General features: G+C 41.2%; 1 protein-coding gene across 2 annotated transcripts in view; it reads right to left on the minus strand.

The window, feature by feature from the left end:
* LOC129188993 (contactin-associated protein-like 4) overlaps positions 1–15,711 on the minus strand; it is an 84,986-nt gene extending 69,275 nt beyond the window's left edge. The window contains exons 1-2 of one of the 2 annotated variants that reach the window (XM_054790190.1): positions 15,249–15,711; positions 3,172–3,282 (exon numbers count right to left, since the gene is read on the minus strand). In XM_054790190.1, coding sequence (XP_054646165.1) covers positions 3,172–3,282; positions 15,249–15,342 — 205 coding nt within the window. In that variant the 5' untranslated portion in view covers positions 15,343–15,711. Of the gene's footprint in view, positions 1–3,171; positions 3,286–15,248 lie in introns of both variants that reach the window. The other variant, XM_054790189.1, reaches the window with a different exon arrangement.
* Between the last annotated feature and the right edge of the window lie 384 nt (positions 15,712–16,095).

Raw genomic sequence — 16,095 nt, forward strand, 5'->3', positions numbered from 1 at the left:
CTGTCAGTTGTTCCACATAAAAAAGCCGTCTTCTTTTGAGCTTGCTATTTCCTGGTCAAACATGTAACTTTAAGAGCATTTGCACCAAAACATTACCGCAAAGTAGGCTGGGAACAGGACGTGCTCCCAGCGACGCTACAATACAAAAAACATACGCTAGCATGCATGCGGCAGCAGGAGCAAAACTGAGTTCGGTTGTACTTAATTGAAGTATTTTAGAATGTACTCACGTTATTTTTGTTATTCTAATCCTCATCCACAAATCCATCAAAGTCCTCATCTTCTGTATTCGACACTTCTTTTCCGTTCGCTACTAGTCTGTTAACTTGTCAGTGTTATTCAGCTCCGAAGCAAAGAAGGAAACTTCTCCTGTTGCTTCTGCCAACTTTATTTCTTGAACGCGGCCACCAAACAGCAGCTCAGAACACACACACATCTCTCAGCATCGTCTCTCCTTCCTGCTTGCTCACAAGGCAAAGGTTAAACAAACCCCACTACATAGCTGTCCAGGCAATGCCTGTAACAAGTGACACCGTTTATTTCCTGGTGTGAGACAATGTGCACTGGTCAATACTGTAATGCCGCTTGTTGTGGGGAAGGAGACACCCGTGTCGCCGATGCACTTTAATGGCTTTATTAACAGCAGAGAACACTGCAGGACTTTACATCCACGCCAACATAAACACACTTCCCAACTTTCTCAAAACTCACAGCTAGCACTGAGCCTACCTCACCTGCTCGGGACGCCCACCGTCACTTCCCGATGAACTAAAGCTGTATTGACACTCTGCCGTATAAAAAGTAAAATATTAAAAACAAGCGTAAGACATTACTAGCACAGCTTTGTTCTGTGGGTGGTGGATAATAACAAGCCTAGAAGTGCTGTACAACTTTTATCCGCAGTCCCACAGTGCCCTCTACTGGTCAACATTATTATTTCCCCCCCCCCCCCCCCCTTTTTTTTCTTTTTTTTTTCCTCTACTGGTCAACATTCAAACTGGACGCCAACCTGTCTATAGAGGCCACCTGTCTATAGCGGCCACTTTTGCAGTCTCCCTCTAGTGGCCGCTATAGACAAGTTTGACTGTACTTGGATTGCAATACACTCATCAACCTCCCAAATTCATCTAAAACCTTGCCTGCCAAATTTGTGTTACGTTCTCCTCCAAAACAATTCACGACTGCCCTTTGCCAAGGACAGCACCCACCCAGCCTTCATCCATGAATTTATGTCTTCCCTACATGCATACAAATGCAATTTAGTCTCACCACCTGTCACTACAGAGGTATCTCAGGCTTTGTGAATACCTATAGCCTTTGAAGTGTTGTTCTCTGTGTCCTGGAGAGAAAGGCTTTGCTCTGCTGTAGCCCACATTATAGAGCAAAAGAACAGGACAGTCAAGGGAAGTTGCTTTTTCAGCGGTTCAATTCTCAGTCTCTTCACATCGGTTCACCGGCCTGGAGTGTCTTTTTGACAGTCGGTGTCAGCAACAGAGCAAATGCATTGTGCTTCAAATGACACAAGGCAAAACTTTTTACTGATGCTATCACCTAAAACAATTTGGAGATCCCATCCAGAGAGTAGAGAGAAGAGCTAACCATGGTGCTTCGTCTCAAACAACATTCTACATCATTTGCAATCAGTTCAATACTCCAATGGTCTGTGTTTGGCTGCAATCAGACAAACGCATCCGCTGAGCAGAATTACCCTCATATGTATTTATCACAAACAACTGTGGATATCAGCATGAGATTGTGTCAAGAAACCAATGTAGTGGAACATAAATTGGAACGCCCTTAAGGTCGCACAAATTTTTCTATAAAAAAAAAAATGCCTCTAAAGTTGTACTAAATCTTTGTGCATGTCAACATTTGCGAGAAATGCAAAGGATTAACTCTAAGGGTATGTTTTTCTGGCCTTTTTGCAACACATATCCCAGAAAAAGAACTAGTCTCAATGAGGAATGTTAAAGGGACTGTATGCAGCAGATTTCTCCAGCTGCCTAGAGGGCGCTAACATGCAAACATACAATACTACAAGCATCATATCGCGCCTCTTCCTGCTTTGAGTACGTAAGACGCAACACATGCACGTGCATTAGTCGTGTTTGTTGTCAGCCAATAATAGTTATTTGACAAAGTTTAGCTGCCTATATGAGCTATCATTAAATGTATAGCCTATCGTAGCAACACAATGACTCCAAATTGGGGGTGACCTCTCTGAGACTGTTTTGTTTATGTGCACATGCTACGGAAATGTACGTGAATACCAGACAGCGGTGAGTGACAGGCAGCCGCGAATGCCAGTTATTTTATTTGAACGAAAATGAACTTTCATTTTTGTGCAGTTTAATTTGTAATTGTGAAAAATATAGAAATGTTTGGCCAAATTTGTTCTTTTAAACCACTATCGGTAACATTGCTTTCAAAAAATGTAATTTGTAGTGAGTTGCGTGGAGTCCCTTTAAGAGAAGAAAAAGCACAACACTCAACAAAAAAAAATACACTCAAATATTAAAATTAAAATACACTCAAATATTCCCTTTAAGACCTCAGCTTACGCTGTACCAGTGTGAAAACTAATTTTATTTAGAAGAGACATGTAATTGATAGAACTATCTTGAAGAGCATTTACACAATTAAAACACGGAAGTTGGTGCTTTACTGCAGTGAAATCAGTTTAACCTAATGAAATTCTGCTCATCGTTGTGCTCAGTCAACCGATTGCATTCTTCCTACAAAATGACATATTTAACAACGGACAGTCAATAGGTTTTTAAACTAAAGTGACAAAGTGCCTCTTGGTAAAGCAGGAATCGCCAACTCTTAATTAGTTTCTTCACCTTTTTCCACTTTCCACTCACTTCCTTGGAGTCCCGTTAGCAGATTTTACTGCTGATGTTCAATTCTGACATCAAGGTAAAAAAAATAAAATAAAACAGCCTTTTAAAGCATTATTGTAATCCCAGCCAATACCACTGCCAAATATCTTGATGTTTCTTTTCATGGAAAATATCAAATGCTAAACGCATTACTATTTTGTGGGATTTTACAGTATGGACATTTTTGCTTCAATGCAGCAAATTAGCGAAACAAAACCCAGCACGAAGTCTGTTTGTTCACACCAGTTGTTGTGCGGGGATCAATGCATCATCCGATCGGTTGTCTCACCTTCTCTCCTGTTGACTTTAGCGTAGACTGGCCCATGGCTACTAGACAGTTGTGAAGAGCTTCGGAATGACGAATGGGGCAGATTAGACACCAGCGGGCTGTCACAAATGTCTGCTGACAAATCAGAAAGGAAAAGAGAAGGTGCAAAAGGGTTATGCATAGTTTAATTGGACCTTTAGATCAGTGAATCTGGTATTGCTAAAAAGGTCTGAATGAAGGAATTAAGGACGTCTTCCCTCTAATTGAATAGTTGACCTTTATGCTTCTTGGAAAGCTGATTCACTTTGTTGTAAGTGTGACAACTAGATAGATAGATGGATCCTTTGCTGCAGTGGTCCCCGAGCTTTTTTGACCCACGGACCGGCTTGAGCGTATATAAAACCAAAAAAACACTTTGTAAAAATAATAATAAAATAAATTGAAGAAAAATACAATAAAATCAATAAAACATCACAATTCAGTTCAACGTGGCAAAAAAATTACACATAATCAATCAATAGTTCTGTTCATAGATTCAGTACTATTGCAATTTGTTCATTGTTTCCACAGTTCACGTTCACATCCAGTTTGCTATTGTTATAAAATTCACAAAAACAATTGAAATTGACAATGCAGCTGAAGTCAAGGCAACACATAAACAAAACTGAAGCACTGAGAAGATGTTTCAATTCATCATAAATTCAATTCATCATCGAAAAATGTAATGAGGGCTTTTATTGTATGTGTGTGCGTCTTACTGCTGAGTTATTTTATGCGTGATTTGGATTAAAAAAAAAGAGTGAAAAATGCAGGTTTTGTATGCCGCTTGCGATGCTGTCTGTCGCCAGCCACATCTGATTGCTTCCGCCTGCTGGGGTTTTGATGTCGGCTGACTGAGGTCATGTATTTTTGCTCCCCCTACTAAATAGTTACAAATAGTCTAACTGGTAACTACAGATTTATAATAGTTTAGAAGTGGTTGACAAAGGATTCGTAAAGTAATTACACCGACTTCTTAAAACATCACTCACTGCAAAATTAGAATGCATTAGCATAATCTATGTCTGGCTGTCTCTGTGTGTATAAAGCTGTCTGGCAAGCTTATAAGAAGTTAAGTGTCGGTGTTACTCATGCCAGGAATCACACAGCTCTACCAAAAGCGGCAGAGGTTATCTTTCCACATAAATTTAACAAAAGTGCAATCGGTGTCCTTATTCATCATAAAATCAAACTACTAGAACGTCACACACATCTTTAGTCAGAGTAGCTCATCATAAATTTGTCGGCAAAGCCATCTGCTAAGATTTGATTGGAATACCTTTTTGTTCACACTTTATTCTGTTTTACTGCGAAACCAACTTGGGAAGTATTTTACTGCAACTGTCTCAGTAGAAGGAAAGCTGACTTTGTCTTATTTTAGTGCTTCAACTTGCCTTATTTCGTTTTAAATTGGGAAGCCTTTAAATGGCCCTTAAATGGCTATTCAATGCATTGTGTGAGTAGTTGGAGGTCAGCATGCTCAATAAAATGCAGTCAGACCACAAGCAGTACAAACATTCAGTTGAAAGTTAAGCATATTAAGGTGGCTCTTTATATATTGTGCTGTTTTGTCATTGTCATATTTAAGTTTATTATATTCAAGTTAATTGTCATATACAGGTGGCCCTCTAGTTCTTTCCAAGCACATATAAAATACAATAATAAAAAGATTAAATACAAGAATTAAATGACAAAACATTAAAAAGACAATTGTCATGTTCAGTGTCGCATTGCTGCTGGCTATTTGTTACACTGCACTGCTGGTCCTGCAGAGGTGGAGCTGCCGGTGCACACCTGCAAGCAATCGCTCACCTGGCCTTCTCAAGCATGGCAGCAGGACTCGTTCATTGCCAGATTGTACCTCAGACTCCACCCGCTCTCCGCTCTACCCTGCCTGGAGTTGTTCCTAGCTTTTTGGTCACCTGTTTTCCTGTACCGTGAGTTATTTCCCATGCATTTTCCAGCAGTGGCGTGTTCTGTTGTACCTTTTGCATAGTATAGCTTCTTTAGTATAGCTTGGTTTTTCAGCACCCTTAGTTCTTCCCATGCTAGTATTTTTTCCTGCCAGAGCTTTTTCCCCGGCAGCGCTTTGTGTTTTTCCTTTATGTGTGGCTCAGCCCTGTTCTTAGTTTTGGACTATTTACCTGCATTTTCCTTTGTATGTGGCTTTTACTCCCTGTGAGGACTCTTTTGTATTAAGTCTTCTGTTCCATATGGGATTGTGCCGTCCCTGCATTTGGGATCCAATCACTGGCTTACGCCACCTTGTGACAAGAACTACTCTTTACTTTTATCCCTGTGCCTTGTAGGCCTTTCTGCCTTCTTAAAATATTGCCCCAGGATAGTCAGGAAGGATAACCTCCTTTTCTCCCAAATTTCCTTGTAACAGCGCACAGAATCCATGACCCCTCTAGGGCTTCAATAATCAATAATTTACCCTTTAATGGCTGCGACAGTCAGGCGGTTGGGACCAAGAGAGTGGCCAATATCTCTGAGCTTTCTACAGTTCATTTTTGCTTCTTTGGTGCACTGCCACTTGGGAGACATAATTAAGTCCAAAAGGTTAACTAATAAGCAATGTTATTCTTCCTCAGTGTGTTATTCTTCCACCGGCACCCCCGCACTATTTCTTGAGCGATTTTTGTGTTTGGACAAAAGCACGTTTTTAATTCATTTATGGGAGCGCATTCATAACCACATAATGTAACGAACGTGTGACATGGAAAAGTTGTAAACCAAAGACCACCTGTATTTAAATCATTATCACCCACCTTCCGCAACTCAAACACCCAACCAAACATCAAAAAAGGTCCTCATTTTGGACAACCAAAATACGGTTGCCTCGGTGTAGGTAAACAACTACAGTAAATGGACGAGTCTGGGCCAGCTCTTTATTCTTTGGGCTACAAGGATGATTTGACACAACTTTTTAATTAAAGGCACTGGCTTGCATACGGCAGTTGTGGACACAATAATGGTGTTGCTTTTGCGCCAGCGCCAACCTCCGTGTCTGCAGCCTAGAAGAGACGCAGCAGGCAGTGGGATACAGTGCGTGAATTACGGAGAGACCGTAAAAACGTACTGTAAGTGAGTATGTGCCATCGGTGCATGTCCTTGGCAGGAAAAGTTGGCAAAAGGAGCAGACATGTTTGAAGAGGCATGGAGTTATTGTCATCGGCGTAGTGACATAAGATAACTGAGAGGAAAAAGTAGGCCTTAAGCAAGCAGCCTAGAGGAAATAGGGCTGAAATGATGCTGAACGTGCAGAAAGAGAGCACAGCTAGAACTGTAATTAATCATTAATTAATTCCAGTACAGTAATTAAGACTATTATTATGACAGCAGCTTTTATACTGCTTTATGAAATTGAGATGTTTGAACGTTTAGTGTACTAGAAGTAGATTACACTGAATTGATTCAGTATAGTGTGGGGATATGTTTGAATTATATGATAAGTTTACAGCCATACAAACACAGAATTTTATTTTAACGCAGACAGAAAAATGTTAAAAACATAAAATAAAGGTAAAGAATCTTTCTTAACTCCGATTTTTTCACATCACTGCATGTGCCCATGAAGTATACATACAGTTGTGTCATCCTGCAGTACTCAAGAAGGCACATGTACGGGGCCATCTGAAGTTGAACACACGAATGACTAAGACAAGGCTTGGGACAATGTGATGTAGCCAGATGAGATCAAAACTGAGCTCTGTGGCATCAACTCAGAGTCATAATCAGAGAAATTCTGAATATGACCCCAAGAACATCATCCCTATGCAGTGGCAGAGCTACGGGGGGGCCGCGGCCGAGAGCAGCCACCTCCACGGCTGGGGGACAATTTTGACAAACTCTGTGGTGCAGAACATTAGTTCAGCCTAACCGCCGTTTCTGCATGGACGCATTTCACTGCAGCACACAACTTTCCATGTGGAGGAGCTGTCAATAACAGCGCGTGAATGAACTACAAGCGGTAGGTTCCTTTCTCATAGTTAATTTGGTCGGTTCCGGTCAAGTTTTCTCACTATGTTGACTTTGACTTAAATTCTGAAGCGTGATTCAGCACATAAATCTCTTCATAATGGAAGCTCTCTGTAGCAGCATGAGTGGGTATGTAACGTGGAGAGTTAAAGCAGGAGTGCCGATCAGCATCCGCTTCCGTATTATGCTCTGCGTGGGTTTGGCCGCCATGATGGGGTGCAGAATCCAGAAACTATGCATTGAAAACATGTCCTCAGCTATTAATTGCTCTAATAAACGGTCCAAAAGCAGTGGCGAAACTATGGGGTGGCCAGTGGTGGTCACTCTTTGGCCACCCCACTGACAATCTAGACAATTCAGCTATCAACTTATTGCCACCCCTATGTTAGTAATGGTCTCACCTTGGCCACCCCAATGAAACATTTCTGGCTCTGCCACTGTCCCTACGGTCAAAAGTTGAGGTGGAAACATTGTGCTTTGAGGCTACAGGAAGACTTCAGCGCATTGAGGCACTGATGAAGAGGGCCACGCACCATAGAATCTTGAATGAGAACCTCTCGGCCTCAGCCAGACTGTGGACGATGTTTTGTTAATGGGTCTTCAAGCATGAGATTAACCCAAAACATATAGCAGACAAAGGAGACCATCCATTCATTTTCTATACCGCTTGCATCGCGGGTATGCTGGAGCCTGTCCCAGCTGACTTTGGGCGAGAGGTCGGGTACGCAGTGGACTGGTCGCCAGCCAATCACAAGGCACATATAGACAAACAACCATTCACACTAACATTCATACCTATGGACAAATACAGAACATGTGTCAAGCTCATGCTATGGCGGGCCGAGACACTGCAGGTTTTCTCTCCAGTCGGTCACTAAAGCAGGTGAAAAGGGAATGAACCATTGCAGTCACCATTGCATTAATGGAACCATGCACACCCCCGAGTCATAATGGCACCACCACCACCTGTTCCTCCAAAAACCAGGAAGTAGCCTGATAAGTAACAGGACTATAACAAATACAAATACAACAAATGGTTAAACATGATCATAGTGTTGCTTAAAGAAGATATTGAATTGTGTCTTAAGATATGCATTGGCATTGATTCTATTGTGTAAAATATATATACTGTTTACATATATAGGTCTATAAAGTATTGAATGACTGTGGATCCAAATTTCCTCCAACTTTAAAGACTGAGAGTAAATGATGACCTCAGCAGAAAATGGCTGATTGTTGGACCAATAACAAGTCATCTTATATACTGTAATGACAGGGCCTGTTGATGAATGGCTTTGTTTTTCAGGAGGCTCCCATCTACAGGGAGCTGGCCTTGGCAAAATATAAAATCCCACAGTTCACAAAGTGCAGATGGACTGAGTGCAGATATTTGTCACTTTTATTGCTTAACTACTTTCTGTGGATTAATGGATCAGGATTCACAACAGGCGGCACTAGACTTGCACCAGCACCTGATGGGACCTGTACATAACCTTGGCTTAATCACAACTTCCTTCTGAGTCCAGCTCGACAAAACACACTGTCAGAATGACACCGAATAGGGGAAGGCAATTTATCCGCTACTTTGCTCTTTCCTTATCGTGGATCTCATTAAAGCATAAAGGATAGGACGGGGGGTTAGGGGAAAAATCTCTCACACATTCACACCAAATTGATTTTATTCAGAAGTTTATGGTCTCACAGGGCCATACAGCAGCTCTTTGAAAGTTATACATTCTGATGGGATAGCGGTGTTTGCATGTGAAGCGGGGCCCAAACTTAAATCTTCATGCAGCAGAACATATTTTCTGTCTCGCACTGGATTGAAAATGAATTTTCACCCCATTAGGAGCATAACTGCTGCTTCAACCTCCACCAGTTAAATAATAAGCTCATTTTTTTTCAGCCAACCGATGAAACACCCCAGAAGACAACTTTTAAGCTTCAGTCAGCAGTCAGAAGGAGGATTTAGTGATGTTTTTGGTAATATTTCAAACCACGCTCAAGAAATGTGTCAACCTGCTGTACAAACCAAATAATTAGCGCTATCAAAGTGCTGTTGAGAAAGCACGTATCCTTGGCTATTATCATATTAATTGCCAGTGGCACTTTTTTTAGTTAAAACCACAAAAAATAAATAAATCTTGCGTCCTACGAAGAACAAACAACCTCATCAAGGACAGCACACATCCACAACACTCATTCTTCACACTCCTACCGTCAGGCAGACGCTACCGGAGTTAGAAGTCCAGGACCACAAGGCTGACGAACAGCTTTTACCCACAGGCCATCAGGCTTCTCAACGAAGCACTCACACACGCCAAACATAACACACGCACACACTCATACCACTTTATTTATTTATTTATTGGTATTCAGTCTCTTCTGTTCTTGTTGCTTAATTTATTGGTATTAATGTTTCTTATGTTCTTATTCATTTTCTTGTGTTTTCTTTCTTTTTTTGGGAGAATGAACAGAACAAGAATTTCATTGCGTAGTATAACTACCTGTTTTACTGTGCATATGACAATAAAACTCTTGAATCTTGAAAAAAAGCTACCGCGTTTCTGAACCGAAACTAATCGTTGCTTGCACATTTACTTGTGACTTTCGCCAAAGACATAAGGAATATTGGCAATTTTTTTTAACCCACACCAGTTTGTTGATATTGTTTTCCTTCATTTGCACATATATCTATTTTGAATCTTCTGTTTTCATACGCTATTGGAACAGCAGAGCAGGAGTATTGCGTATGGTTCTGAGTTGTGATTCAGGGAATCGGGCTATGGGAGCAGTGACGTTTGCCTGCTAATAAAGAGCTCTAAAGAGCCTGACCAGGAAAGAAGAAGAGTTGCATAGCCATGTTGCGCGCATTGAAATGTGGATACAGTGTCATTTTGTAGACGCCAAATAAAAGGGTCATTTGTGCACAGCCATCCCGCCTCATCATCATTGCACGGCTATTAAACCATTTTATACTTTTCTATAACAGCTGCTGTGCTAATTTCATTGTATGTCTTCACTACAGTGACAAAGTTTTTGTACAAATTTTTCTTCAGGTGGCTAACAGTAAAAAAAAAAAAAAAAGAAATGACTATCCAATACAAAAATCAATACCGTCATGCTTTTATTTTACAGCTTGCTTAGTGTGTTTTGCTGCTGTTTTGCTGTGTAACTAGACAGGAGTTATCCTTCTTCTGTTGTGTCAATAATGAGGATAACGGCACGTCTACATGCTGTATATGGATAGATTTTCACAGAAATCTAAATTTGATGTCGACAAAAGCAGCCAACGTCGACTAAAACGGGCACTTTTCAGTCATAAGAAGAACATGGTGGACTGGGACTTGACCAGTTGTTCAACATAGACGGGTTGTCAATATAAGCATTTCAATACATTAGAATATCTTTGAGAAGTTCATTTATTTCAGTCATTCAATTAAAAAAGTAAAACTCTGATATGCTATGCTATTGAACTATTTCAACAATGTATTTCTTAATTTCTTAATAATTTTGATGATTAGAACTTATAGTTAATAAAACCCTTAATTTCAGTATCTCATAAGATTATAAAGATTGTCAAAAGTTCAATATTGTAAAAAACTGGTTTGCCCTCTAATCAGCAAATGGACTGCAAAAACTTCCCAAGCCTATATAATTGGTGTCTTCGTCTGAATTGAACTCCTGAAATCAACTTTTGCACAATATTCTAAGTGAGATGCACCTGTAAATGTACAGTGGTACCTCGGTTAACGTCCTTCCCGGTTAGCGTCTTCTTTTTTTTTTTTTGACAACCCAAATTTTTGCTAAAATTTTGCCTCAACTTGCATCCAAAATACCATCTGGTTTGTTTATGTCGCCATCTTGGATCACGTGGCCAAGACGAAATCTTGCAATACTTGCGTGTGATCGCGCAATGCACTGTGGGCTGCGGGGGCCATTTTCGGTTGTTTTTTTTCCAGAGTTGTACAGAGATATACGAGGTGACAAACAGATGAATCGCACAAAAGAGAAAGGCGATGCACCGTAACGAGACAAGGATGCAAGACCTCTGAATTTTACGGCTTAAAGAGAGGACCGTCGTCATTTCAGAGGTATGTAAACGTGACGGGAGTGGCTCAGCTGCGATGCAAACTACTCCGGTTCCCGCGTAACATTAACAGTCTATCAACCCGGCGGTGCATTAAGGGGGGACGCTCAGTGTTTCTGCCTGTCTCATTTCACATCCATAACACTCATTTGTGGTTCCAACAACAACACATAAGCATTCAAACTTACTGTAGCATGTTCGCGGCATCCCGAAAATATAGCACACGTCACCACCTCGCCGCCACACTTCCGTGACATTATTATTATGATTATTTTTATTATGATGTTATTATTGTTCCTGTTGTGAGATTCAAGCCTGCAATAAAAGTGTGTTGTTCTGGTGATCAGGTCTTGTGCTTGTCTCACCGAACATTAAAGTGACACCTAGTGACCAGTTTATAATACTACATTCACAATTTTAATGGGTCTTCTTGATGCCTTGTATTTGTATTTTAGTTCATTTAGCCATTTTTATGCCTGAAAATGCTCAACTTTGGCAAAAAATATACTTAAAATGAGCTAAATATACATATTTTTTAACTAATAGGTTGTTTTCTACCATGAAACATAAAATGATTTATTAATTAATATATCTTTGAAAAATCATAATAGAGTAAAGCCGCAAAATTTGAATCACGATGTGGCGAGGGATGTCTGTACATGCAAAAGGGTTTCAATTGCATAGTCCATGCATGAGTTAATCCGATCCTTAAATAGTTGAATACAATGTAATTAAAGTTTTTACATGAGTTATAAAAATCTACTTTCAACCGACTTTGGGCAATAATTCAGATTTTTTTCAGTGCATGTAATATTTGTTGAGATGAGCTATTCATTTTTTGGTTTTGTTGGTTTATTCCAAAATACACTGCTCAAAAAAATTAGAGGAACACTTTGATAACACATCAGATCTAAACTGGAGGGAAAATGATCTTGAATATCTTTCCTGATAATAATTGGGTGATGTATTAGTAACAAAATGATGCCACATAATTTGATAGAAATGAAAATGATCACCTTATAGAGGGGGGAAATCAAAGACACCCCAAAAATGAAAGTGAAAAAATGATGCAGCACACTGGTCCATTTTGCCAAAATGTCATTGTAGCAACTCAAAATGATTCTCAGTAGTTTGTGTGGCCCCCACGTGCTTGTACGTATGCCTGACAACGTCGGGGCATGCTCCTAATGAGACTACGGATGGTGTCCGTAGTGTCCTGGGGGATCTCCCAGATCTGGACCAGGGCATCACTGCGGTACCTGGACACATGGAGGAGATTCTAGGAGACCGGTTGTTACTCCAGGAGAGCTGGACAGGGCCATTGAAGGTCCTTCAACCCTCAGCAGGATCGGTATCTGCTCCTTTGTGCAAGGAGGAACAGGATGAGCACTGCCAGAGCCCTACAAAGTGACCTCCAGCAGGCCACTGGTGTGAATGTTTCTGACCAAACAATCAGAAACAGGCTCCATGAGGGTGGCCTGAGGGCCTGACGTCCTGTAGTGGGCCCTGTGCTCACTGCCCAGCACCGTAGAGCTCGATTGGCATTTGCCATAGACCACCAGAATTGGCAACTACACCACTGGTGCCCTGTGCTCTTCCCTGATGAGAGCAAGTTCAACCTGAGCACATGCGACAGATGTGAGAGGGTCTGGAGATGCCGTGGAGAACGTTATGCTGCCTGCAACATCATTCAGCATGACCGGTTTGGTGGTGGGTCAGTGATGGTCTGGGGAGGCATATTCCTGGAAAGATGCACAGACCTCTATAGGTTAGATAACGGCACCCTGACTGCTATTAGGTATCGGGATAAAATCCTTGGACCCATTGTCAGAACCTACGCTGGTGCAGTGGGACCTGGGTTCCTCCTGGTCCACGACAATGCTCGACCTCATGTGGCTAGTGTATGCAGGTAGTTCCTGGAGGATGAAGGAATTGATTTCATTGACTAGCCCCCACGTTCACCTGACCTAACCCAATAGAACACCTCTGGGACATTATGTTTAGGTCCATCCGGCGACGCCAGGTTGCTCCTCAGACTGTTCAGGAGCTCATGGATGCCCTGGTCCAGATCTGGGAGGAGATCCCCCAGGACACCATCTGTAGTCTCATTAGGAGCATGCCCCGACGTTGTCAGGCATACGTAGAAGCACGTGGGGGCCACACAGACTACTGAGAATCACTTTGAGTTGCTACAATGACATTTTGGCAAAATGGACCAGTGTGCTGCATCATTTTTTCACTTTCATTTTTGGGGTGTCTTTGATTTCCCCCCTCTATAGGGTGATCATTTTCATTTCTATCAAATTATGTGGCATCATTTTGTTACTAATACATCACCCAATTATTGTCAGGAAAGATATTCAAGATCATTTTTCCCCCAGTTTAGATCTGATGTGTTTTCCAAGTGTTCCTTTAATTTTTTTGAGCAGTATAGTACAATTTTATAAAGTTTTGGAATGTGGGAGGAAACCGGAGTAAACCCAGCACGGGGAGAACATGCAAACACACGTGCCCAACGGAGATTCGAACCCAGATCTTCCAGATATCCAGATTGTGTGCCCTGTGTAACTGTGTGCTAACCACTCATCCACCGTGCAGTCCCATGAATGCATTTTGAATTGTTTTATTTTTTACTTAAAGTCACAGAAAAAGAGTGCTGACATAGTATTCAGTAGTCAGTGCAAACCAGTACCACAACCAATGAACGTCTGAAAACGTTCAATTTATATTTATTTTTACCTAATTAGCGTGTGTGTGTGTGCGCGCGCATGTTCATGCGAATAACTTTCTACCACTCTCCAGCAGCCTCACACTCTCAGAAATGTTGTTGTCTCGCTCGAAATTCTACAACAATGGTGCGTAAGTGGAATACTTAGAATGAGAACACATTTTACCCAACAACCTCACTAAAAAAAAAAGTATAGTAAAAGTATTTTGACCCGAGTCGTTGATGTCAAAGTCCAAGCCAGGTGCCGAATCTTTGATGATATTGCCAAGTCAATTCCAAAGTCATCAAAACCGTGACTAGAGTCTGACTCAAGTCCAAGTCACGTGACTTCAGTCCACACCTCTGGGGTTGCCTGCTTTTGCTGGTTTCAACTGTCTATAGCCGACATAATGTTGAATTAGAAAAGGCTGAAAAATGAAGGTTGCCTTTAATGTGAGAGCAGATCCAAATGTCACTATAGTGGTAAGTGACAACAATTCACACTTTGAGTCTTTTTTTTTTTTTTAAATGAGAACCTCACATCATTGCATATTAGTCACACCACGTGTCATTGACAGACACTATAAACGAAGCTGGTACTTTTATCTTGACAGCAACAGGTGAGAGGTGCTGTCATGTGTCGTGTGCTGTCTTCCCCTCGTGTCAAACCAATTACTTCTTCATGAACACAAAATCTTCATATTCTATCAACATTTGGTTTGATACCAGCAAATATAATTAAGATGTCTTTCTTTTGTGTTTTGTTACCTTCCCAATCAATCACAAGTTACGAAAAGGCAACACTTAATGCATTCTTTCATCTGCCAGCACTCCGTCACTCCCTCCAAGTAATCAATTGAACAAAGTGTACAAGTATACAGCCCCTGCATCACATTTCTATCAGCGCTTAGACGTCTTTTTGAAACACTGCAATGATTATTTTGAATGCTCCGTATTAATTCATCCCTGATTAATCACAGACTTAAGTTTTGGGGTTTTTTTGCTGCTTCTGTTGTATCACTGTATTTAAGCCACATCCCACAGTAAGAAAGAAACAACATGCAGAGTCATCAGTTTATACATTCTTGACAATACTAATTCTAATCGGCTGCTTCGTATGTGCATTTGAGCATCGCAGGTTGCTTGGTTTTGTCTGTTTTCATTGCCTAAAAAATAAAGGACTTGAAACATTCACAAAAGTAGACAATACCCAAGTAGGTACATATTGTTTATCTACAAAGCAACCTGCAGTTCAGGTAGAAACTCAAAAGAGCTACTCACCTGTCCCACGGGAGCTGAGAAGCAGCGAGGAGATCAGCAGAACAATCCCAGACAGTCTTGTATTCCTCAGAGGCATGTTGAAGCCACGTAACATGGTGGAATAGAAAGTCCTGACTGAGAGGAGACAGTCTATCCACCTCCTCTGCTGTCCGCTTCTATTGTCTCCTCCAGCTACGCTCGGCTGCTGCCACTGCCAGCGCGTCGGTACAGGCGGGGAGAAAGGGGGATGCTCTCACTCTCTGCCCTCCATCAAGTGATGGAGGGAGGGTAAAGAGCAAGGTGGAGGAGGGCTTTCACTAGACTATTGTAGGTGTACACCACAGTGCAGTGACAAGTTAAGGCTTATTGTTATCATGGGGTTAGTCATCTAGAGCAGTTTAGTTCTCTTATTCATTGCACATGCGGTACCAAGGATGCTGGAGACACACTCAGGAGTTTGCTCAACACTTCAAATTCACTTCACTTCAAATCATATAAAACTGATTAAATACCCAAAGATAAATGACCTAACTCTGAATCATAACTCAACAGCTGAGTTGTTCAAGGTTTAGTGAGGTTTCGACAGCACGATACTTTGTGCTGTTATGTTATGTAATGCTTTTCACTGGAACCTCGGTTTTTGTACACCCCGGTATTTGTAGGATTCGATTTTTGACAAAAATGATTGCCAAAATATGTACACTGCCTTGGTTATCATACAGCCTAACATTCGCCTGACAAACTAGTCCTAGTCCTAACTAGGAATCGAGTGCACAAACAAAGCATCCATATAGGAAATAATAGAATGCCTTTTATTGTCATGATAGACAATAGACAAGACAAGACAAGATTTTGGCCAAAGAAAACA

The sequence above is a fragment of the Dunckerocampus dactyliophorus genome, chromosome 10, assembly GCF_027744805.1.
Source record: "Dunckerocampus dactyliophorus isolate RoL2022-P2 chromosome 10, RoL_Ddac_1.1, whole genome shotgun sequence".
NCBI classification, from domain to species: domain Eukaryota; kingdom Metazoa; phylum Chordata; class Actinopteri; order Syngnathiformes; family Syngnathidae; genus Dunckerocampus; species Dunckerocampus dactyliophorus.